We start from the raw sequence: 26,670 nt of genomic DNA, 5'->3' as shown, positions 1-26,670 counted from the left end.
TGCAGATGAGGATGAAGTTGACAAGTTTTATGAAGCATTGAGTGACAACGTGGTCAGGGTCAACAGCAAGGATAGAATAGTGCTAATGGGCGATTTCAATGCGAGAGTTGGGAATAGAACTGAAGGATACGAAAGGGTGATTGGTAAATGTGGGGAAGATATGGAAGCTAATGGGAATGGGAAGCGTTTGCTGGACTTCTCTGCTAGTATGGATTTAGCTGTTACGAATACATTCTTCAAGCATAAGGCTATTCACTGCTACACATGGGAGGCTAGGGGTACCAGATCCATAATAGACTATATCTTAACAGACTTTGAATTCAGGAAATCTTTTAGGAATGTACGAGTTTTTCGGGGATTTTTCGATGATACAGACCATTATCTGATCTGTAGTGAACTAAGTATCTCTAGGCCTAGGGTAGAGAAAGTGAAATCTGTCTGCAAACGAATAAGGGTAGAAAATCTCCAGGACGAGGAAATTAGACAGAAGTACATGGATATGATTAGTGAGAAATTTCGAACAGTAGACAGTAAGCAGGTTCAGGATATAGAAAGTGAATGGGTGGCATACAGGGATGCTGTAGTAGAAACAGCAAGGGAATGCCTAGGAACAACTGTGTGTAAAGATGGGAGAAGGCGAACATCTTGGTGGAATGATGAAGTGAGAGCAGCCTGTAAACGTAAAAAGAAGGCTTATCAGAAATGGCTCCAAACAAGGGCCGAGGCAGACAGGGATTTGTACGTAGATGAAAGAAACAGAGTGAAACAAATAGTTGTTGAATCCAAAAAGAAGTCATAGGAAGATTTTGGTAATAACCTGGAAAGACTAGGTCAAGCAGCAAGGAAACCTTTCTGGACAGTAATAAAGAATCTTAGGAAGGGAGGGAAAAAGGAAATGAACAGTGTTTTGAGTAATTCAGGTGAACTCATAATAGATCCCAGGGAATCACTGGAGAGGTGGGGGTGAATATTTTGAACATCATCTCAATGTAAAAGGAAATTATCCTGGTGGTGTTGTGGACAGCCAATCTCATGGGGAGGAGGAAAATGATGTTGGTGAAATTATGCTTGAGGAAGTGGAGAGGATGGTAAATAAACTCCATTGTCATAAGGCAGCAGGAATAGATGAAATTAGACCTGAAATGGTGAAGTACAGTGGGAAGGCAGGGATGAAATGTCTTCATAGAGTAGTAAAATTAGCGTGGAGTGTTGGTAAGGTACCTTCAGATTGAACAAAAGCAGTAATTGCACCTATCTATAAGCAAGGGAACAGGAAGGATTGCAACAACTATCGAGGTATCCCATTGATTAGTATACCAGGCAAAGTATTCACTGGCATCTTGGAAGGGAGGGTGCGATCAGTTGTTGAGGGGAAGTTGGATGGAAACCAGTGTGGTTTTAGACCACAGAGAGGCTGTCAGGATCAGATTTTCAGTATGCGGCAGGTAATTGAAAAATGCTACGAGAGGAATAGGCAGTTGTGTTTATGTTTCGTAGATCTACAGAAAGCATATGACAGGGTACCGAGGGAAAAGATGTTCGCCATACTGGGGGACTATGGAATTAAAGGTAGATTATTAAAATCAATCAAAGGCATTTATGTTGACAATTGGGCTTCAGTGAGAATTGATGGTAGAATGAGTTCTTGGTTCAGGGTACTTACAGGAGTTAGACAAGGCTGTAATCTTTCACCTTTGCTGTTCGTAGTTTACATGGATCATCTGCTGAAAGGTATAAAATGGCAGGGAGGGATTCAGTTAGGTGGAAATGTAGTAAGCAGTTTGGCCTATGCTGATGACTTGGTCTTAATGGCAGACTGTGCCGAAAGCCTGCAGTCTAATATCTTGGAACTTGAAAATAGGTGCAATGAGTATGGTATGAAAATTAGCCTCTTGAAGACTAAATTGATATCAGTAGGTAAGAAATTCAACAGAATTGAATGTCAGATTGGTGATACAAAGCTAGAACAGATGATATAGATGTTGATTCCCATAGGGAATCTGAAATATTTGTCCTGAATGAGTAAATTTATAATACCAATATAAATGGTCCATTATTGGACATTATAAATTTTCCTGCTAACTCATTCTTGGTTGCCAGCGTTTCGCCCTCGTGTGCTAGGGTGGGCTCATCAGTTGGTACCTAGCACACCTACCAATACGCTGGCTAGTGCATACCGTGGAGGCCAATGCGTAGGCTAACTGGAGCCACCGGCAGTGCCAATGCACTAAGAGACTTTGTCTCATCAGCAAAAATTGATGCCTGCTTGGCCATCAGATGATATAGATGTTGATTCCCATAGGGAATCTGAAATATTTGTCCTGAGTGAGTAAATTTATAATAACAATATAAATGGTCCGTTATTGGACATTATAAATTTTCCTGCTAACTCATTCTTGGTTGCCAGCGTTTCGCCCTCGTGTGCTAGGGTGGGCTCATCAGTTGGTACCTAGCACACCTACCAATACGCTGGCTAGTGCATACCGTGGAGGCCAATGCGTAGGCTAACTGGAGCCACCGGCAGTGCCAATGCACTAAGAGACTTTGTCTCAGCAGCAAAAATTGATGCCTGCTTGGCCATCAGATGATACAGAAACGCTGGCAACCAAGAATGAGTTAGCAGGAAAATTTATAATGTCCAATAACGGACCATTTATATTGGTATTATAAATTTACTCATTCAGGACAAATATTTCAGATTCCCTATGGGAATCAACATCTATATCATCTGATGGCCAAGCAGGCATCAATTTTTGCTGATGAGACAAAGACTCTTAGTGCATTGGTACTGCCGGTGGCTCCAGTTAGCCTACGCATTGGCCTCCACGGTATGCACTAGCCAGCGTATTGGTAGGTGTGTTAGGTACCAACTGATGAGCCCACCCTAGCACACGAGGGCGAAACGCTGGCAACCAAGAATGAGTTAGCAGGAAAATTTATAATGTCCAATAACGGACCATTTATATTGGTATTATAAATTTACTCATTCAGGACAAATATTTCAGATTCCCTATGGGAATCAACATCTATATCATCTGATGGCCAAGCAGGCATCAATTTTTGCTGATGAGACAAAGTCTCTTAGTGCATTGGCACTGCCGGTGGCTCCAGTTAGCCTACGCATTGGCCCCCACGATATGCACTAGCCAGCGTATTGGTATGTGTGCTAGGTACCAACTGATGAGCCCACCCTAGCACACGAGGGCGAAACGCTGGCAACCAAGAATGAGTTAGCAGGAAAATTTATAATGTCCAATAACGGACCATTTATATTGGTGTTATAAATTTACTCATTCAGGACAAATATTTCAGATTCCCTATGGGAATCAACATCTATATCATCTGATGGCCAAGCAGGCATCAATTTTTGCTGATGAGACTAATTCTCTTAGTGCATTGGCACTGCCGGTGGCTCCAGTTAGCCTACGCATTGGCCTCCACGGTATGCACTAGCCAGCGTATTGGTAGGTGTGCTAGGTACCAACTGATGAGCCCACCCTAGCACACGAGGGCGAAACGCTGGCAACCAAGAATGAGTTAGCAGGAAAATTTATAATGTCCAATAACGGACCATTTATATTGGTATTATAAGCTAGAACAGGTCGATAATTTCAAGTATTTAGGTTGTGTGTTCTCCCAGGATGGTAATATAGTAAGTGAGATTGAATCAAGGTGTAGTAGAGCTAATGCAGTGGTACAAACAGGTGGGAACAATGGCAGGAGGGTACTCGGAATTAGGATATAAAGGCTAATTTAGGAATGAACTCGATGGCTGAAGCTGTACGCATAAACCGACTTCTGTGGTGGGGTCATGTGAGGCGAATGGAGGATGATAGGTTACCTAGGAGAATAATGGACTCTGCTATGGAGGGTAAGAGAAGTAGAGGGAGACCAAGGCGACGATGATTAGACTCGGTTTCTAACGATTTAAAGATAAGAGGTATAGAACTAAATGAGGCCACAAAACTAGTTGCAGATCGAGGATTGTGGTGACGTTTAGTAAATTCTCAGAGGCTTGCAGACTGAACGCTGAAAGGCATAACAGTCTATAATGATAATGTATGTAATGTATGTAACCCATTTCCTCGTGGCCCAGTGTTGATATGGACTTAGCAACAAAAATCGAAATTTATGAATATGTTTGTTATCATAGCCGGTATGGTAACAGTGTATGACATAAATGATCGGAAATGTAATTCTATATAAATTTAGTTATGTAGTATTTATCGATAGGACCACTAATAATACAAATATTTGAGAATTAAATTTTAGGCCTTCCCTTAAACTACCATTTCACTCAGCGTGAGTAAAATGATTTATAAACTAGATTATAGAGGCTCATCTCTCGACTTTACATACCGATTTTCATTGAATTCTGTTCTGCCGTTTTCTCATGATGCGTCTACATACATACAGATGGACATACAGATAGAAATTACGGAAAAGTAAAAAGTGCATTGCCGGGCTGAGTGGCTCAGACGGTTGAGGCGCTAGCCTTCTGACCCCAACCTGGCAGGTTCGATCCTGGCTCGGCCCGGTGGTATTTGAAGGTGCTCAAATACGTCAGCCTTGTGTCGGTAGATTTACTGGCACGTAAAAGAACTCCTGCGAGACTGAATTCCGGCACCTCGGCGTCTTCGAAAACCATAAAAAGTAGTTAGTGGGATGTAAAGCAAATAACATTATTATTATTAAGTGCATTTCCTAGTTACTCTGGACATGGCCTATACAGAAATGCCATTCTTTTCGAATTCTGAACAATGTACAGTAACTCTTATTATATATACCGTATATAGATATGCGTTAAGAACTGGAATTGCAGATACCGTAAGGCATTTTGTGAATGGATAGGCCTATTATACTTTTTTGAGAAGTAAATACTGGTAAGTTACATGTTTGTGAGTCCAACCCCGCGGCGTAGGGGGCAACGTGTCTGCCTGTCATCCGGCGGCCCCGGGTTCGATTCCCGGCCGGTTCAAGGGTTTATAGTTGTACATGATTAATATCCCTGGCCTGGGTGTTTGTGTTGTCCTTTGCGTTCCTCTCCTCACATTCAACACTTTACATTTCTGCCATTTGCATAATACATGTATGACTTTTCAGGCCATTTTTGATCTGATTTTTCATATGCTCTATTGGTGGAAAAATATCTAATTCCCTCCATGGGAATTTAGAATTTCCATTTGGAACTGCTAGGCGGGCATTAATTCCATTGTGGAGTTTTATCTCCCGTGTGCAGTTATCAGACTGTGCCTCATAAATAGGCTTCTGATAATTGACCACCTAAAACTGAAGAAATCAGTAGGACCCGATGATATTCCCCCATATATTTTGAAAGGTTGTAGAGAAGTGTTAGGATATCCTTTAACCATTCTCTTCAACCTGATTGTAAAAACAGAGACATTCCCTGACTTGTGGAAACATACCAAGGTTACTCCTGTATATAAAACTGGAGATATCAAATTGTTCAGTAATTATAGACCTGTTACTATTGTTTGTGTCTCAGCCAAAAGTTTTGAAATTATATTGTACAAACAAATTTCTGATCATGTTAGAAATAGTATCTCACCGAGACAACATGGATTCATGGCGAGAAGATCCACTGAAACAAATCTTTGCAACTTTACTGAATATATATCCGCTAGTTTAGATGATCATGCTCAGGCTGATGTAATTTACACGGATTTTCAAAAAGCTTTCGATAAGGTTAATCACGATTGCTTAATAAATAAATTTTGTTCCTTTGGATTTTCTGCTACATTACAAAACTTACTGATATCGTATTTAAAGGGTAGAACTCAGGTTGTAAGTTACAAAGGTAATATATCTTCCAAATTTGATGTGAATTCGGGAGTTCCACAAGGTTCTAACTTGGGGCCTTTGCTATTTCTAATCTTTGTTAATGACATACCGGAAACTATAACATCTTCTGAAATTCTTATTTTTGCTGATGATATTAAAATATACAAATCTATTAAAACAGTATCTGATTGTCAACTACTTCAAAACGATTTAGATTCTCTTGTAGACTGGAGCAAACAGAATAAGTTAAATTTTAATATAGATAAATGTGTAGCCATGACATTTACTCGGAAGAAACAGAAGATTAAATATAACTATGCAATGGATACTGACATATTAACTCGTGTCAAGACAAAAATGGATTTAGGAATAACATTCAATGAAGATTTAAGATTCAACGACCATATTCAAAAAATTACCAATAATGCTCTTAAAATGTTAGGCTTCATTATACGGAATTCATTATCATTTCGTCCAAAGACACTATTAACCTTGTTTAACTCATTTGTAAGGTCCAGACTTGAGTATGGCTCAGTTGTTTGGAACCCAATGACCACAAAAAATATCAATCTTATCGAGAGTACTCAAAACAAGTTTTTAAAATTCATGACTTATAAAATCACAGGAAATTACCCAACCTTCATAAATTACTCAGGTATGCTGAAGGAACATGGTGTGAATAGCTTGCGCCACAGACGAAGTTGCAAAGATTTGACTTTCCTGTATAAAATAATTAATTCTGTAATTGATGACTCAAACATATTGAAATCAATAACATTTTATGTGCCACATAAACTAAGTCGTCCTAGAAATATATTCTTTCTATCAAAGGCTAAGACCGAAATACATAAGAACTCCCCAATTAATAGAGCAATGAGGCTCTACAATGTTCATCCTTATGTTGATATTTTTAGTATGGCTGAAGCTACATTCATTTCGACATGTAACACTGTACTCCTGAACATAATTTAATAGATTATGAAGATTTTTAAAAAAAAAGGAAAAATAGTATAAACTAGTATAAATGTTGTAAACTTTGTTTTTTAAATGTATTACATTCCAAGTGGAAATCCTGTTAAAATAATTGTTTTAAATATTATACTGATTTTAATTAGAATGTATTAGTAATGTAATGTATTATTAGTTATATTAACCATAATTATTTTTTTTATTTTTTATTTTATTTTAGTAATGTGACTTGTGTGTCAGAGTAATTAAGTTTTAGGATTACTCTAACTAGGTAGTGGTTTTTGTTCTTAATATGTATTTTTAACATGTAAGTAACAATTGTCGTGAACATTGTAATTGGGACTAATGACCTGTTATGTTCACAATAAATAAATAAATAAATAAATAAATAAATAAAGTTCACCTGCATACACCCCAGCATCAGTGGGTAGGGTCTGACACATCCCACTCTGACGAGTCTAGTGTCAGACCTAAGACGAAATGCTGGTTAATAGAGCAAACGCCTGAAAAGCCATACATCTAATTTTTTATCTGATTTACATAATACTCGCAGGTTCCTCACATATGGTGCAAGTAGGGGCAAAAGATCTTCATAGGTTGACGACCCGAACAAATAGCATTAAAAAAAAAAAAAAAAGGCATGTTTGTGAGCAACTGCAAAAAGAACTTGACGAAGTTTTGAAATGGACAGCAGACAATAGTAGGTTGATAAACACATTGAAAACTTCTTTGTTGATATGGTGAACGTACACAATTTGCTTTATGTCGTTCCGACACACATAGGTTTTAAAAATGCACAGATATCAATGGCATTGTGTTTCTTATGATGGCATCGTCAGCTCTTGTTTCTTATGTAAGAGGTAGCTGTATTCCTACTATAGTTCTCGGTGATCATATTTACTGTGAAGCCATGCTATTATAATTATTAATTATAACTGTTAATTAAGGGGCACTGAAATGACTATCAATTTTGTTGTGTTAATTTACATTTTGCTTTATTCTGTTAGAGTTTTTTTGTCTATTTTTGCACTTTAGCAGATTGTATACATTGTACAAATTTTTTTAAAGCTATCCACATTCTTTAATCTCAGTTCTTGCAGTACATTATTGTAGGCTCCATATTGTGGTCTTCTGAGCATCCAGTCCCTAATCCAAACCTTCCTATAACTCTCCTCTTTTCCGTTATTCATAAGAATTAAGGGAGCTGCAGCACATCCAATCTGCATATATGTCGCCATTTTCATTGAATGGCGCTGTAAGCATTTGTAAACAGTGTCTGCAAGTTATTGCTCCAAGTTAGTTGTGAAAAAGTTGTGCAAGTAACCTGCTTAGTTTTATTGCATGTAGTGTAAACCCAGCAGCTAGTGCCTTACAACAATTTGCAACAATAACTTGCGCAATTTACTTGCTAGTGTAAACCTAGCCTAACAAAACAATTAAACCTGAGTCTGATCATATTTGCCAGTTACTGGATCTACCTTTTCTTAGGACCAGCAATCGCTAAAGAGAGTTGGAGGAAGGTTCTCTCATTATGCTAAATGGGTGCAAAGATTTTCTGATAAAATACGACCCTTAGTATAGTGTAGAACATTTCCTATACCTACTGCACCACCTTCCAGGAGATAAAATCAGATATTGTAATGTCAGTTGTGACTTCTGTTGAGGAAGGAGTTCCATTCTTGTTTGAGACCGACTGTTCAGATTTTGCCATAGCTGCAACCTTATCTCAGTCTGGAAGACCAATGGCATTCTTCTCTAGAACTCTCTCTAGAAGTGCACGCCAGTATTCTGCTGTTGAAAAAGAGGCATATGCTATAGTTGAATAGCTATGCTAATGGAGGCGTTATCTTGTAGGATGTCCATTCTTGCTGTTAACTGATCAAAAATCGTTATCGTTCATGTTTAACTGCAAGAATGGAAAAATAAAATATGAGAAGATCGAACGCTACAGGTTGGAATTACCATGTTTCAAATTTGATGTTATCTATCATCCCAGGAAAGATAATACTGTAGCCGATACATTGTCCATAATCTGTTCATCTGCTACAATTCCTGTCCTTTATCAGCTCATCAGTCGCTCTGCCATCCAGGTGTAATGCAAATGGCATGCTTTATTTGTTGTAGCATTTTCCCATACTCTTTTAGAGGATCTCAAGATGAGAGCATCGTGCCTGGTGTGTGCAGAAATTAAACCTTGTTTCTACAAAATAGAAGACCAACTTATTAAAGAAACATCACTTTTCGAGGAATGTCTAAGTATAGATTTCAAGGGCTCACTACCATCAAAAACTACTAATCAATACTTTCTTACAATTATCGATGAGTATTCAAGATTCCCATTTGCATTCTTTTGCAGTGATATTTCATCTTTGACCGTCATAAGCAAATTATGCAAACTGTGTTCTGTGTATTTGAGACAGCATCATTTATCCATTCGGATTGAAGTTTTGCTTTCATATCGCAGCAACTTAAGCAGTATCTTTGTTCACAAGGAGTAGCTAGCCTGTGATCTTGCATCCGGGAGATAGTGGGTTCGAACCCCACTGTCGGCAGCCCTGAAAATAGTTTTCCATGGTTTCCCATTTTCACACCAGGCAAATGTTGGGGCTGTACCTTAGTGAAGGCCATGGTCGCTTCCTTCCCATTCCTGGGCCTTTCCTATCCCATCATCGCCATAAGACCTATCTGTGTGGGTGCAAAAAAAAAGGGGGGGAGGGGGGGAGTAGCTACCAGTTGTACTACGGCATACAACCATCAAGGGAATGGACAAGTTGAGAATATAATGAGACAATCTGAAAAGCTATAGAACTTGCCTTAAAATCTTGAGGACTTTCAGTTATTGTGCAATGGGAGACAGTTCTTCAGGAATCTTTGAACACTATAAGGTCTCTTTTATGCACAGCTACTAACACGATGCCTCATGGACGTATGTTCACTCACACTAGACACAATACGAATACAAATGGATCAATCATACTGACATGGCTAACAATGTCTGGTCCTGTATGTTAGCAATTTGTCTTTCCTATTTTTAAAAACTCCACTCAAGCGTATTTCTCTAGTAATGTCATCTCTCCACTGACAACCCAGAACATACTGCTTACTCAAGCAACTCATCTCCTTATTCCCAGGTCTTTCCAGACTGAAGTTTCCAACATTTTTGTAATGCTACTTTTTGTCAGAAATCATCCAGAACAAACAAGGCTTTGGATCTTTTCCAGTTCCTGAATCGAGTAATCTTGGTCAGGGTCCTATGCACTGGAACCATACTCTAATTGGAGTGTTAGGAGCGACTTGTATGCTCTCTCCATTATATCCTTACTACTACACCTAAATACCCTCATAAACATATGAATAGATCTGTATCCTTTAAAATCTTGTTTTAATGTGATTACCACAATGATCTTTCCTTATATTAATAGCGAGATACTTACAGTAGTCACCATGAGGTATGTTTACTACCGAGCGAGTTGGCCATGTGGTTCCAGGCGTAGCACCCACATAGATAGGTTTTATGGCGATGATGGGATAGGAAAGGGTTCAGAGTGGGAAGGAAGTGGGCGTAGCCTCAATTACGGTACAGCCCCAGCATTTGCCAGGTGCGAAAATGGAAAACCACAAAAACCCACCTTCAGGGCTGCCAACAGTGGAGGTCAAACCCACTATCTCCCGAATGCAAGCTTAACAGCTGTACGCCTGTAACCACATGGTTTGGTAGTGAACATACCTCATGGTGACTCCTGTAAGAACCTCACTATTAATATATTATAATGAAAGATCTTCATCCTTATCATATATGTTTGCATCGAGACCTCACATGAATAGATTTGTGGATGTGTGGGATCTGGTTACAGCAGGATGGAAGAAATTTAAGGATGCAGAGATAGCTATCAGGGTGATACTGTGAAGGAGGGATACTGACTGGAGGGTAATTGGGGATTTAAAGAAGATTATGGAATGGGTTTGTGGGAAATTGGGAGTAGATCCTAATAGTGAGTAGGAGAGAGGGATTTATGCTAGGATGGCCTTCACTTGAACTGCAGTAGTACATATGTTAGGAAGTTTGTTTAGAAGGGTTATAGGGAGGTACATTCGGGGAAATGGGTTGGACTAGGTACTGGTGATCACCGAGCTCGATAGCTGCGGTCGCTTAAGTGTGGCCAGTATCCAGTATTCGGGAGATAGTGGGTTCGAACCCCACTGTCGGCAGCTCTGAAGATCGTTTTCCGTGGTTTCCCATTTTCACACCAGGCAAATGCAGGGGCTGTACCTTAATTAAGGCCATGGCCACTTTCTTCATATCCCTAAGTCTTTCCTATCCCATTGTCGCCATAAGACAATTCTGTGTCGGTGCGACATAAAACAAATAGCAAAAAAAAATGTTACTGGTGATCAGGGTACAGGGATCTGGAAGTCAAGTACGGATGACATAAAAATGTTAGTGTTGAACTGTAGAAATATTGTAGAGAAAGGAATAAATGAAGTAATTTATTAGATATATCCTTACTATACATTGTAGTAGGAGTTCAATCATGGTTTAGAAATTATATCATGGATGCAGAAATTTTATCACTGAACTAGAGTGTTTATCATAGAGACAGGATAGATGATGATGCACACAGAATGGTTAGGTCAAAATTTATATTTTTCTCTATCTCATCCACTGAGATGTTTCGAAATGCAAGTGCTGTGCAAACTACCAGCAAGCCTGTTCGTGCATTATTCATCTATGTTGATAGTACAGGACTATTCACCAAACTTTATCACAGGTTGTACATTACTATCTGAAGCTTCCTATTTGGCAACAAATTTTTTAACAACTGTAGCTTGAAGATGGAAAATTCAATTTTCCTGAAAATTCTCTACTTAATAGTCTGATGACTGACACGTTTTACAGCATGTTGCAAAGAGATAAAATGCATCAGTGGCCATCGTAAGATGGTATCTTCAGCATTTTTGCAGTGCTATCTCTGACCTTAGGGAGGATTCACTCATATATATTTCGGAAGTCTTCCTAACAATTGAAAAGAGGAACAGAAAGAAAAGTAGTTTGTCATCAAATGTTGTTTTGTTATTTGCTTTACGTCGCACCAGCACAGATAGGTCTTATGGCGACGATGAGGCAGGAATGGGCTAGGAGTGGGAAGGAAGTGGCCATGGCCTTAATTAAGGTACAGCCCCAGCATTTGCTTGGTATGAAAATGGGAAACTACGGAAAACCATCTTCAGGGCTGGCGACAGTGGGGTTCAAACCCACGATCTTCCGAATATGGATACTGGCCGCACGTAAGCGACTGCAGCTGTCGAGCTCGGTATCAAATGTTGTGAAATTATCACCAACCAAACTGGAGACTGGTACTACTGAACATTCAGATTCCTCCAGCTTGGTTGACTTTGAAAGTGTTTTAGTTCTCTAAGAAAAGTGCTTATAACACAGCATGTGGAAGATGATAGGTTAAATGTGGTTGCAGTGCTTTGCAAAGAAAGGAGACATTTCTACTATTGAAGATTTCAACAATAAGAATTGTACAGTTAATTATTCTAAGTTCTGTCTTTCCATAGGAGAACAAAAACTGAAAGGCAGTCATTGTGTTGTTTGGAGTGAAGAATCTACAGGGTGTCCGAGAAGTCCCCCTACCCCTAGTTTCATACGTTTCATATTATTATTTAGTTATATTATGACATGGACAATTGAGTTTGTATAATTGGGGAATTCAATAGTTGTTTTATTGGTATTGGTATCCATGCTGCTAGCGTTGTCAGTCTCATTTCAATTGTTGAGTTATGGCGGACGTGAGCGGACACAGCTACACTGTTGAGGAGCGATTAGTGGCGTGTGTGTGTGGGTGCACGAACGAGCACATACGGGGCAAACAATGACAGTGATAATGAGTGCATTTAGAGATCGCTTTGGCAAACCCCCACCTCGTAAAGCTACTCTGCTTGATTTGGAGAAACGTGCATTTGCTTCAGGCAGTGTCAAGGACAGGCCGCGTAGTGGATGTAAGAAAACGCGGGAAGAAACGTGTGCCGCCGTCGCTCAATCAATTGAGCGGTCTCCATTGAAATCCATTCGCAAAATAGCAGCTGAACTTCAAGTACTGCGGTCAACAATGCATGACCACATTAAAAGAGATTTGAAAATAAAAGGATTTCGGCTGATGCATGTGAATGAATTATCAGACAGTAACATGGAGCAACGAGTTGCAGCCTGCCGTGCTTTGTTGGAACAATTCCCAACTGCCGTGTCTCGCTCAAGATTGTTATTTTCTGATGAACGTGCGATATATCGCAGTTCACATAGGAGGAATGTGGTTTTCTGGTAAGGAAAATCCTCATTATGTGCAAGAGTTGGAAAGGAACCCCCCCCTCATGCTATGGTATGGGCCGGGGTATCATCATGTCACTTGTGCGGACCGTATTTTTTTGATGGGTATGTGAATGGAAAATCTTATTTGCATATGTTACAATCTTGGTTAATACCTCAGCTTCAAGACAAGGGAATCATGGGTCATGTGTGGTTACAGCAGGATGGTTCTCCAGCACATTTTGCTATTCAGGTGCGCGAGTTCGTTGATGAACAATTTCAAGGCCGCTGGATTAGCCGTGGCTCACCAGCATCTCCAGCCCCATTGAAATGGCCACCACGAAGCCTGGACCTTACCACGCCAGATAACTCATTGTGGGGAATAATCAAGTCCCATGCGGCTCAACGTCGGTACATGACTAATGAAGAATTGCGCCAAAGTGTGGAAGAAGCCTTTTGTTCCATAACTCCTGAGATGCTCCGCAAGATGTTAATGAGGACTTGGAGACGGATAGAACTCTGTGTAAGGCATGATGGTGCACATACAGATTCCCTGGATTCATAGTTTTTATATGTAAGTACTCCACTATAACATGAAACGTATGAAACTAGGGGTACGGCGACTTCTCGGAATCCTGTATGTATATAAAAGCAAGTCGGTCTGGAGCGATGTATATATAAATATTTAAAAATGAAAATAGACGTGAGTTAATGAGGCACTTCCAGAAATCTCAGAAATTTGAAACTTGGTACGGGAGAAGCTGATGACCCCAGGATTCCTAGAAAAATCGAAAATTCTCAATTCCCTGCAAGGGGCTCGCTGAGGGGCCTGAAATTTTGGGCTCAGCATAAGAACGCAGTCGAATAATTTATCCAAAGTGACAACCTATAGGTTTCTTGGGCTTAAAATATTTTCAGGAATTTCCTAATTTTTAGCCCCTGTCCCCCCAAATCAAGAAGGCGGCACAACCTGCCAGACAAGGTGGAAAATTGAAATTTGGAGAAATTATAGCTTTTAGTCTCTAACTTACAGAAAAATTCCAAGATGTTAAAATTTTTCACATTTTACCCCCAAAGATATCGAAATATGGAGGCAATTTTAATGGCTGTGCAGACATTCCTTTTGAGGTATTTGTTGGCTAAATGGTAAGTCGTATCACAGGATCTCTGTTCAATTTGGAGTGATCTACAACTTTGGTCCTATGACCTTTTGTCGTATCTCTCGACCTTTTGTCGTATCTCTCTCCCTTATACGTTAGATTTGGCCGTATTTCTGGATTGTTCGTAAGTTTGGTGATTTTTACAAGTTTATTTCATTGTATCAATTATACACGAATACTGGACCACCCAGTAGCCATATGTGTGCCAAATTCTTTGCTTTTAAGCTGTCACATAAATATCTGAAAAGTAATTCAATATGTGAAAAGCTTACACCAATTTCACCCTATTCAACTTTTCTAAAACAATCTTACTTTTAAATAGATGAGATACTTGAACATATCATAGGACCACCCATTTAAATCTGAATGTGGCCAGAGGCGTCTTATCGTTCAATCCGTTTTTCATATACTTCCGTATGACGATCTATATTTAAAGTCGATTTGTAGCCATCTAGGAAGGGTTTGTCTGGCATTGTTATTAAATACTTAGCAAATCAATAGTGACTGTCAGAAGGAGGCCATCTACTATTGTAATCAGTCCTCCCCACATCGACTTTAACTGGCAGGAAGAATAGTGTCATCCTCCAACTCCTGTACACCATTGTAATGAATAATTCCCTTCTAGATTTGACTAGCAGAAGACAAGGGAACGTGTAATTTTTTCAAAATTCTTTTACCCTATTCTGTTTGTCAGTAGACAAGGGTGTCTCCCATTGTAAACAAATTTACCCATCTAAAATATGACGTTAGGCATAGTGGCCTGCTATTATAATGGAAACTCGCCAACTTGGTGTGACTGGCATTAGAAAATGCGTTTGCCATTATAATGATAAAAACTCAACTGAATTTTGACTGGCAGTAGGGAAGGTCCTTGCAAATATAATAAAATTTCCTCAACTGTAATCTATCTGAAAGTAGGAAATGGGGTCTGCCATTGTAATGAAACCTCCCCAAATCGATTGTGACCGCGCACTAGGCAATGGGGCCTGCCGTTAAATGAAAATTACCAACTTCTTTGTGAATTTCAGTAGACAAGTGGACCTGCTGTTATCATTGCAATTCCACAAGTTGCATTTTACATTGGAAACAACATCTGTGGACTTCACAATGCTGTTTCTCGGATAACGCTAAGAGACATGCAATTAAAAATTTTTTATTCACTTCATGTACAGTAATTTACTTCGATATCCGTATACAATGTAGAGTACCGTAGGGAAGCACGGGTACATTTGCTAGTTTAAGGATATAAATCTCACCATTGCCTTATAATTCCTTGTTTTTAGAGACCATAACTTAGGGAGCACGTTTTCCAAAACAGTAAATGTGTCCACTATTGAAGTTTTCAATGAAATTATTTGGAAGTTCACTGACGGAAGGAAGACTAGCCCCAGACAAATTTAAGGTCACGAGACACTGCTCTAATTCAGAGTTTTTTTTTCCTAATGTAGGCTTTATCTTAAAATTACCAGCAATCAATCTTAATACATTCATTTGTTACCTCTGTCTTATAAATAAGATATCCCGAGTTGTTAAGGAACTTTCCCCTTTCATACAGGAAAGTCATTGTGAAAACAGTGATGTGGAGAGAGTTCATATGTGAACATCAAATGTAAATCATTGTGTGAATATTGATAGTTTGTAGAATTTTTCATGATGATAACACAGTACTTCATTGGTTCTAGGCCCTTCTTGGTGCTCAACTTGTCATTACTCTTGTAATGGTTAGCATTATTCAGAAATTGGGGCCACATTATTCTCTGGCACGATGGATACTCTGTTCGACTGGGTATGTATAACATACATGGTACAAGATACTTACTGTTTATTTTTTATCAGTGGTGCTGTATTATTAAAGTATGTGTTTTACTTCCAGGTTAATTCGCTATCTGTATCCAACAGATGATGAACTTAGAGCATTGGCTGGTGTTCCCAAAGACAAAGCTAAAGGAAAGAAAGGAGGAAGGTACATTGAAAATGGAAAAACTGGAGACACTTTCCACATACCTCGCAGTTTGGATGTTCAGGTATTCTTTTAATAATGATGTCTGCATCATCAATCCGCACACACTGGTTCGATGCAGCTCTCTGTATCACTGAATACTATGTTAACCTTTTCATTTCTATATAACTATTACATCCTACATCTATTCTAATTTATTTGTCATATTCATACATTGGTCTACCCCTATTGTTCTTACTGCCAACACTTCCCTCAAAACCTAACTGAACAATTTATTATGTGTCCTATCATTCTATCTCTTCTTCTGGTCAAATTTTGCCATATTGTTCTCCTCTCACCAATTCAATTCATTATCTCTCTGTTCGTGATTCATTTTATCCATCTCACCTTCAACATTCTTCTGTACCACCACATTCCAAAAGCTTCTACTATCTGAGCTAGTTTTTGTTGATGTTTCACTTCCATATAATGCCACACTCCAGATAAAATCTTCTATTGAATTCCTATATCGATGCCTAAAGTGAGCAAATTTCTTTTCTTAAGAAAGTTCTTCCATGCTAGTGCTAGTCTGCATTTTATGTCCTCCTTTCTTCTGCCATCATTAGTTATTATACTGTCCAAGTAGCAGTATTCATATACATACCACGAACCTACTGTGCTGGCATAGCAGGGCAAGAGGTAATACTCCCACGTGGTGCGTCCCAGATGGCGGATAGAGGGTTCTAACCGGCTTGCTGGCGGACTTGAGGGACATAAAATACCTCTCGCGGACCAAACACACAACCCCCTGTGGGTGGGGGAGGCAGACGAAGGATATACCCACTGTACCCCCTGCCTATCGTAAGAGGCGAGTAAAATTGGCGACCAAGTGATGATAGTATTAGAACCATGAAACTACTCGCGATTAGTACCATCACGCGGGGAACACCGTGGGTTGTTTTCACTTGCGCATAGTACCATTATGTTAGGTACCAAATAGGTTTGTGATTAGTAGCAACAGAGTGCATTGCCAGCTTCTACAGTACCTGTGATTAGTACCACTTTAGGAACGACACATGGTTCTGGCTTGCCTATGATTAGTACCCACTATATGAGGAACATCACGAGATAGTGCAGGTCCCTGTTGTTAGTACATGTATGTGATGAACACCATAGGTTTGCATTGCCTGTAAATGGCTCCGCAATGTGCGAAACACCATAAGTCTGTATTCCATGTGCGAATTTCTTTACCTGTGAGTAGTACCATACTGTGTGGAATGCCACGAGTCTATACTACTTTTGATTAGTACTGCAATATGACAAATACAATGGTTCTACTTTCCTAGCGATAAGTGCCATTACGAGGGGCCAATGACTTGGATTTTGGAGCCCTTTAGACTAAAAGCATCATCAATTCAGTAATACTATTGTTTCACGTCGGTTTCTGTGAATGCGAGACATTGCGGGTCGGATCCACTGATTGTTTTAAATTCATGTTCATCCATTCATTCTTCGTCCTCACGTTTTGAATTCTGGTCAGTGGAGGATTTTGGACTTTTAATTTGTCATTCCATTTTATCTCATTTCGTACCATTAGGGGCTGATGACCTAGATGTTAGGCTCCTTTAAACAACAAGCATCATCATCATCATCATATACATACTTCCTTTTAAGACAATTCCTAATATATTTTCCTGCATCACCTGACTTTGTTCAACTGCACTCCATTACTTTTGTTTTGGATTTGATTATTTTTCATCTTGTATTACTCCTCCAAGGCTCTGTGTCTATACCATTCAACAATTTCTTCAGATCTTCTGCAGACTCAGATAAAATAACAACATTGGAAAATCTCAGAGTATTAATTTCCTCACCTTGGATTGTGATTCCTTTTTCCAAATTCCCTTTGATTTCCTTTAGTGCCTGTTCTATACAAACATTGAAATGGAGAGGGGACAAACTGCAGCCTTGCCTTGCTCCTTTCTGGATTGCTGCTTCTTTTTCATAGTCCTCTATTCTTATCACTGATTTTTGTACAGATTATAGATAATTTTTCTTTTGTAGCATCTTGTTCCCCGGTCTAGAAAGCCAAGAATAACGGACGAGGGTATTCATCGTGCTGACCACATGACACCTCGTAATCTGGAGGCTTTCGAGCTGAGCAGCGGTCACTTGGTAGGCCAAGGCCCTTCTGGGCTGTAGTGTCATGGGGTTAGTTTGTTTTTTTTTTTTTTTTTTTTTTTAAAAAGTATCTTGATCCTAATCACTTTCAGAATCTCAAATAGTTCGGTCTGATCAACATTATCAAATGCCTTTTCTAAATTTATGATTGCCATGAATGTGAGCTTGTCCTTAATTTGATTCTTTAAGATCAGTAGTTTTAACTTTATTTTGGACACTTCCACCTAATCAACACTTGTAAATTGTATTGTAGAATGTAAATGATAGAATAAAATAAAATAGAATAAAATTCCAAAATAAAGTTAAGGCTTTGGGAAATCAACACGGAAATGATGAAAATCATACATTATGACCTTTAAGACTAGACTTGAAGTTCGAATGTTTCACGTGTTCGTTTATTTCTTCTGAAGCTAAACTGATCTTCTCCCAGCTCGGCTTCAAATTGTCTTTCCATTCTTCTGTGAATGATACATGTTAAAACTTTGCAAGCGTGAGATACTAAACTAATGGTGCGGTAGATTTCACACTTACTTGTTGCATATTAATGTTTTCACACTTATCAGCACCTGCTTTCTTTGGAATAGGTTGGTATAACAATATTCTGTCTAAAATCGGATGGCACTTCTCCTGTAGTATATATCTTACACACTAAATGGCATAACTTCACCATGTTGGTTTCTCTTAAGGCAGCCAGTAATTCCGAGGGTATGTCATAAATTTGAGGAGCCTTTTTCTATTTCTCCCATAGCTCTGTTGAATTCTGACCTCAAAATTTGGTCTCTCATTTCATTGGCGTCAACAGCCTCTTCTTGTTCGAGGACCTTATTATCTATTTCTTTCCCTTGAAACAGTTGTTGGCTATGTTTTTGCCATCTTTCCACCTTGTTTTTCTCTCTAGATTTGGTTTTCCATCTGAGCTCTTACTATTCATTCCCTAGTTTTCCTCCAAATGTTTTCTTGATTTTCCTGCATGCAGCATCTACCTTTCCTACAACCTTCAACATCCTTGCACTTCTCTTTCAGCCATTCTTCCTTGGCTGTCTTGCACTCTTTTATGTATTTCATTATTTTCTGCCTTCCTCATTTAATTTTTTAATTTTTAAAATTTTTTTTGTGCAATCTTGTACTTTGTCAGTCAGGTTAGTGTCTCCTGAGTTATCCACAGATTCTTACTTGATCTTACTTTTTCCTGACCTTTTTTCAGCAGCCCTATTGATCTTATTCTTCATGACTGTTCACTCTTTATTTATTGTGTTTCCTTCAGCCTTTTCATTTAGTTCTTTTGCAACTTGTTCCTTGAAACAATCCCTGACCCAATGAAAATACAATTCTTAAAACTGTATGTATGGGAAAATGACATTGAAAAACTGTTATGTTCCCCGATTTATTTTTGAAATAATTCCAATCAATTAGTACCGGACTTCTTAATTTAAAATTACTTGTGTTATTATCTTCTCATTCTGTTATCCTGGTTTCCCTTTCTAATACTGACCAAGCATCGTTACATTCCTATTTAAGGCACTCCAGAGATTTGAGATGGAAGCTCTTTTTTTTTTTTTCCTAACGTTGCACTAACATATCAAAGGGTTTTGGCGAGAAGGATTGGAAAGGTCTAGGATTGGAAGGTAGCGCCCATGGCTTTATTTATGGTACAGGCCCAGTATTTGTCCAATGTGAAAATGGGAAATTATGGAAAACCATCTTCGGGGCTGGCGACATTGGGGTTCGAACTTACTATCTCCCGAATGGATGCTCACAACTGCGTGACCCTAACCGCACAGCCAACTTGCTTGGTATTTAATAGGAAAGGAAGGTTTAGTTCAATAGTGGCTATGGCTGTGTGTGGAGGCTGCAAGTTGAAATTGAGTAATTTTACTCATTTTGAGAATAATTTGGAGGCCCTCTTAAACCTCTATCAGCGTTATGGTTTGATAAGGGGAAAGGAGAATATTATGAGAAGTGTGCAGTGTTACAAAGTTAAGTGTTGTTCAAAATAAAATCATTTATGGGTGCAGTTGGTATTAATGAAGTGTGAAGTGTACATGGAATGTTAGTGGGAGGAAAAACACCTTTTTTTGAGGGGTCGAGACCATCATTGTATCAGATAGGTTTCTTATTTTCTGTGCTATGGTGCCTCCTAAATAAGACACAAACCCCTCTTTTGCAGTTGAAGCTAGATGTGGTGCAGCAAACTATAGTTGATTGGCGTAGCTTCTGTCGTGAAGTGTGTGCAGCATAAGTGGATGGAAACAAACAAAAAATAAAATAAAAAATAGGAGGGGCAGGTGTTGTGGTAGAAATCAACGAAAGTACATTTGGCAGATAGAAATATCACTGGAAACCTCTTGTTCATGGGAGCCATGGTCTCCCCTGCCTGTTGTAGAAGGTGACTAAAAGGGTCATGTGGCCACATGTCCTTTTTTTTCCTTCTAATTTTACTTGAGGGTTCATTGTAGACCGAATCAAAATTTGATGTGCGTGCTGCTTAGGGAATGGTTTCTTACATGTGAGATTACGCTTGAAAGCCCAGATGTTATCCCCAGCCTGTTGGGTGGGAGCATCATGTACTAGACAGTAGTATCCACCTTTTGTCTTCAGATTGGCCATAGTATAGCAACGTACTCCTACTCACTGACGGGAGAAACCCCCTCCCTCATTGTGTATTTGCTGCTTTCACCTGACCGGGGTAGCACACTTCCCTATGCAGTGTGTGTGGACCTGGCCGATCTGCACCATAGTCTAAAACTTCCGAGTACAATCTCCTTCATTCCACGAGTTGATGATCAGTCAGCAGACCTCGTCATCCATTTTATGAGGTTAATGACTTATTTAATCGTGTTTAAACATGAAGTTTCTATTTATTTTTAATTTTGTGTGAAACCAAGAAGAGGGGTATGGGAGAGATTCCTCTGAAAGAAGGACACAGGCTGTATTACAGCGGAGGACCTGAGGCAAAAAATGGAGTGGCCATCATACTTAGAAAAGAAATCCAAGAATATGTGGAATGTACAAAATAAATCAGTGATAGGATGATGTTGATGAGAGCCCAGTTTGAAAATGGCATGAAAGATCTATTTCAGTTGTATGCCCCACAAATGGGTTGCATAGATGAACATCTACAGGACTTTCTAAAGGAAGTGGAGAGACAGATAGAAGATAAGGAAGTGCTATTGATGGGAGATCTAAATGTACAAGTTAGAATGGAAAGACAAGGAAAGGAAGATGTTGTAGGGCCCTTTGGATATGGAAATGTAAATCCAGAAGGCAAATTGTTGGTGGATCTCTGCATGAGGAACCAAATGATTGTTGGAAACACCTGGTTTTAGGAAGAACAGTCAGAAGTTTACAAGGTATGGTTGGGGAGACAGATGAACCAAGACCATGATTGATTATATAATCATAGAGAAAGAACACCGGAAGAACCTTTTAGATGTTACAGCCATGCCTGAAGAAGGCTTTGGTGGAGATCATAGAGTTGTGATAGGAAAATTGAAATTGGGAAAGATTGGAAAACCCCCATTAAGAAGAGAAAAAAGAATTGAAGTGTGGAAGTTGAAGGAGAAAAGCATACAAGAAAAATTTCAAAGGGAAATAATACCCTTGGTACTCAGGTCGGAGATGGGGAATGTTGAAGATGAATGGAAATGATTTTAGGAAGCACTGGTTGGATGTGCAGAAAAGGTATGTGGTAGAACATCAGCAAATGTGAAAGACAAAGAGAGACACTGGTGGAATGGTAGGGTAAAGATTAAAGTGAAGGAAAAGAAAATGACATGGAAAGCATCCAAGACTGAAGAAAGTAGTAGAAAATATGTAGAGGCAATGAATTTGACCAAGAAAGTAGTGGAGGAAGAAAAGAGGAAAAGCTGGGCCTTATTCACACAGAAATTGAGAGGTGATATGCAGGGCAGCAAGAAATTACTTTATGGTATCTTAAGAAACAAATAATAATAATAATAATAATAGTAACAAAACCAGAAATAAGAAATAGATGGAGAGAGTATTTCCAGAATTTGCTGAACATGAGAACTAATGACAGTCATTCAGTGGACAACTAGGAAGGCAATTAGTTGATGAAGAAATGGATAAAGAAGTTACAATGAATTAAATTGAAATGGCACTAAGATGAAGAATGGAAAAACTGCCAGAATAGATGAAATTTCAGTAGAGATGATAAAGGTAAGTGGAGCTGTAGGCCTGCAGTAGACATATCAACTTCTCTGGATTGTCTGGGAGAATAAGGAGGTACCTGAGGATTGGCAAAAAGGAATAATCATCCCAATTTTCAAGAAAGGCGATAAGAAAGTATTGAAGAACTACTGAGGAATTACTCTGATATCCCATGTTGCTAAGATAATGGAGAGGATACTGGAAAGTGGGATAAGGTTGAGGGTTGAAAATCAGTTTGGTTTCAGAAGTGGAGGGTCAACAATAGAGCCCATTTTCATTATGAGACAACTAATGGGAAAGCAATGGGAGTATGGGAATGTTATGGTGATTATAATGGATTTTGAATTACTCGTCTAATGGCATGATTTATTTTGCGGCTCATTTATGCCTTTATGTAATCGTCACCTGTTCAGTGAACTTGAACATCGTGGTAGGCATTGCCTTTGGGTCCACTTGGTATTTGTACGCCTTCTAGCGGCTGGCATGGTACTAGGCTCCATTCTCGCTAGTATGTGCTGCTCTCTAGGTACGAGAAGTTGAACTGACTCTACGGCCGAATGACGTAAGACGACAGTGAACGAGGAATGCAGTTGTTTTTCTGATTATTAGGTTGAAGAAGGCAAATTGCTAGCAACGATCCGGTTATACATTAAGGAATAAAATTACACGCTCGAGGACGGTGAAAATGGTCGTGGGACTGGATCCTGGGTGATGGATCGTGCATCTGCGCGATTACGCCCAAAGATTTGGTTTGTTGTTTAATGAGTTATTATTCTCCGACCTTGTGAGTACCTATGCTTCAATGTTCTTGCCTGCTGGAGTAGCCTAGTCAATGGAATCTACCTTTTCGTGGTATTTAAGGAAAATGGAAACTATTTCGGCGTTATAAGTATGTGAAAAATTATGAATCCAATCTTTAGGAAATTCTGTATTGAGAAACATTTGAGAAACAGGTCGTGATCATATGCCGGTGATGTTCAATAATAGCCTTGGGTTTTCAATGTAATTGTAATGATGTAATTAATTTTAGCTTCATGATGCAGTAGTTTAAAAGGTTCATGGACGTAAGATAACAAATCTATGCAGTGGAGCTCCTAACAGAGTGGTTATGTACGTAGTAGAGATCGGGCCAGTTAGGAAGACATCCGGTGAGGGGAAGTGTGCGAGTGAGAAAACAGAGCCGTGGGAGCGAGAACGCTGACTTCCCCTTGTCGCTCAGTGTTGTGGCGACGTACAGTTGACCTGAAATATTTGACATGCAACACTCTGCAGATTTCCAGTTCGTGGAATTCCCTTCCGGCTGTAAATTACAGACATACCTAGCCGAAATGAATGCATTTAGAAGATTGCTGCACGAGTCTGACTCTTTAGCACCTTACGATGCACGCTACTTTTAACGCCTTCCATACTGTCACAGATAGGCCTAACGTACACCACCACTAACCACAGTCACTACTCAACGGGAAATTAGAAAGCAGAGCGCGGCAGCTGAGTGTAAACTTAGGCACTGAACTGTCCTTGTAGCAGGAGCTCTGTTAGGAGGGGATACGCTATGCGAGATAGTCCAAAGTGCGCACGCGTTCCCAGATGTCTTCCTAGCTGGCCCAGTCTCTATGAGTATAATCTAAAAGGTGGTTTAATTTCATTTGATTTAATTTATTCTAAAAAGTCATGTTTATTATTTGAAGATTTTTCTACCACCATTTGAGCAAGTAAGATAATTAGGAGAAAGCTTTTCTAATGAACTCCTCGGTACATTTGTGTAGCCATCTTGATTATGGTGGTGTTCACGTGTTGCGCTGTCATGTAACAGAATGCAAACTGTTAGTGGGTGTTACTCTGTTGTGTTTGACATGTGAGAATCGGTAAATTATTGATGACACTTGACATTCGCCTGGTGTGCATATGATTTTTCCTGTGTGTGGGACACCTTCTGCGGTCTTGTGACATTTATTAATGTGTCTTTTGGAGTAGTGATATTTATTTATTTGTGCCTCATTTGTGGGTATTTATTGCATGATTATTGATTTTCTTCTCCCGGATAATTGGAGTTGCATCACGTTTGTGGTTAAATACCATTTTCATATATCAAGTACAACCGAGATAGTGCATTAGAAAAGGTTTTCAGTTGGTATCCTATTTCTAGCATTCAATCATTGTAAAAATTGGTGCTAATAATTTTTTTTCTCTTAATTAATCTTCAATTGATGAATGATTTTTCAAATTTTTTAACTTGTAGATTGTTAGACAAGGTCGGAAGTTTGTTTTAATTAATTTTGCCTCTATTAAAGTCTCCTTTCAAAAAAAAAATCAATTCTGAGGATTTGTTATTTCAGCCAACTATTAATTAAAACTTAGTTTTAATTCTTCCACTCGGCCTCTCGTGCCCTTGTTTCCACCACTCGCGATGACCCTTTTCCTTGGGATTTCTGGGTAAGTGTTCTATTTATTATTACTCTTGTATTGTTTGCATACCTGCCAACCCTTCCGATTTACCCGGAAACTTTAAGGTTTTTAACTCGTCTTCCGATTTTCCGATTTATTTTTACTTCTTCCGATTTTTGACTAATATAACCTCTAGTACCGCCAATACTCTTCCCCTTCGATAAAGGATAAATTCTTACGTACTTGTGTAATTTCGAAACCTTATTTTCAAGCGTATTTATTTGTTGCTTTATTTCGTGAGTGTTTCGTCCGTCGCCTCCGTGTATCGTGTTTCCCGCACACCACAACAGCGTGCGCGCTTTATGCAGCTGGGGATTCGGGGCGACAATCGTCCTGCAAGCAAGAGGCTAGCGCGCGCTAGCGACTCAGTTAATCGGGACGAAAGAACGAGTTTATTGTGCTGTTCGCGCGCTGTTGACATCTTTTCTGTGCACAGTTTCGTCGGAGTGGTAGGCCATGTGTTTTCCCCCTCTCTGTCAAAGTCGTTTGTTAATAATGTATGGGACATATTGAATTGTTTTGCATGTGGTAGTTTCGCGTATTTAAGTGCATAATTTTAATGAATTTAATGTTTTTAAGGGGGTTCTTGTCGGTGACAGTTTCTGGCATTTTCTTTTCCCGTTATGGCCAAAAAATATAACAAACGTTATCTCCAAGTGTTCAGAGATACGGTACCTATATTTTTCCGTTCATTTTACCGTCTAAGGGAAACTACCGTATTTTTCGCGTAATTAACGCCCTTGCATAATTTACGCATCCCAATGATTTAGGGTCCAAAGTGGAGAAAAAGAAATGTTCACGTATTTGACGCACCCACAACTTCGAACATCCATCACTCAGCTCCGGATGCGTTTCGAAATAAAGATGTCAACTACTCAAGTAGCAGGCTTCCTATCGCGAAGCAGGCATTCCACACACAGGGCAACGTGCTGTTATTAGCCGTCAGGAAATCCCACTGCACTAGTTTTACGAGTGTTTCGGGTACGGGACCTTCTGTGATCTCAAAATTGTTTGTCAGTACACAGTATTCCAGTAATACTGCATCATACAAACTCGCGGTGATCATTTACGTCGAAACATACGGGAATAGAGCAGCGGGCAGCAAGTATTCAGTGTCCAAATGAAACGTACGCTACCACGGTAACAGAAGTGCACTTCAAGCAGCCAACAAGTCTGCCAAAGCATTTCGCGGACCAAAAAGTGGCAAGTTTCTGCAAGTAGAGGATTATCTGCTTAAATATATGATTTTGTTGGGCAATGTTGGATAAGCCGTTTCTCACGAAATGCTGTATTTTAAAGAATGAGAAATAGCTGCGGCACATGGAATCAGTGTCTCGGATTTGAAGGTTAGCCGAGGCTTGATTAATTTTCTGAAGAGAAATGAACTTTCTCTTCGACGAAGAACAACATTATGCTAAAAAATTATGAATGATTTCAACCATTGTCATCGCTTTGTGATTGAGAAGCGTGAAATGAAGGAATATTTGATCTTCCTTTATAGGAACCGCACGTTAGACGCCAATCAGTTTCCGTACGCCACAAAGTCGAAGAATCGATGAGAAAGGAACATATAGTGTTATCGTACGCGCTATCGAAAGCCAAAAACAACGATGTACTGCAATGCTTGCTGATGGCAGAAAGGTTACACTTTACATTGTTCTAAAACGAAAAACAATGCCTAAAGCAAAATTTCCGCG

At 39.3% G+C, this 26,670-nt stretch overlaps 1 protein-coding gene across 1 annotated transcript in view; it reads left to right on the top strand.

The window, feature by feature from the left end:
* Window positions 1-26,670, top strand: part of emei (transmembrane protein 161-like emei) — a 183,594-nt gene that overhangs the window by 6,387 nt on the left and 150,537 nt on the right. Inside the window, exons 2-3 of the mRNA XM_067144268.2 lie at window positions 15,921-16,024; window positions 16,112-16,262. Of these exons, the coding sequence (XP_067000369.1) occupies window positions 15,921-16,024; window positions 16,112-16,262 (255 nt within the window). The remainder of the gene's footprint in view (window positions 1-15,920; window positions 16,025-16,111; window positions 16,263-26,670) is intronic.

This window comes from Anabrus simplex, chromosome 3 (assembly GCF_040414725.1).
Source record: "Anabrus simplex isolate iqAnaSimp1 chromosome 3, ASM4041472v1, whole genome shotgun sequence".
In the NCBI taxonomy this organism is placed as follows: Eukaryota; Metazoa; Arthropoda; class Insecta; order Orthoptera; family Tettigoniidae; genus Anabrus; species Anabrus simplex.
The sequence above is the reverse complement of the archived record's forward strand: the minus strand, read 5'-3'. Positions and strand labels throughout refer to the sequence as shown.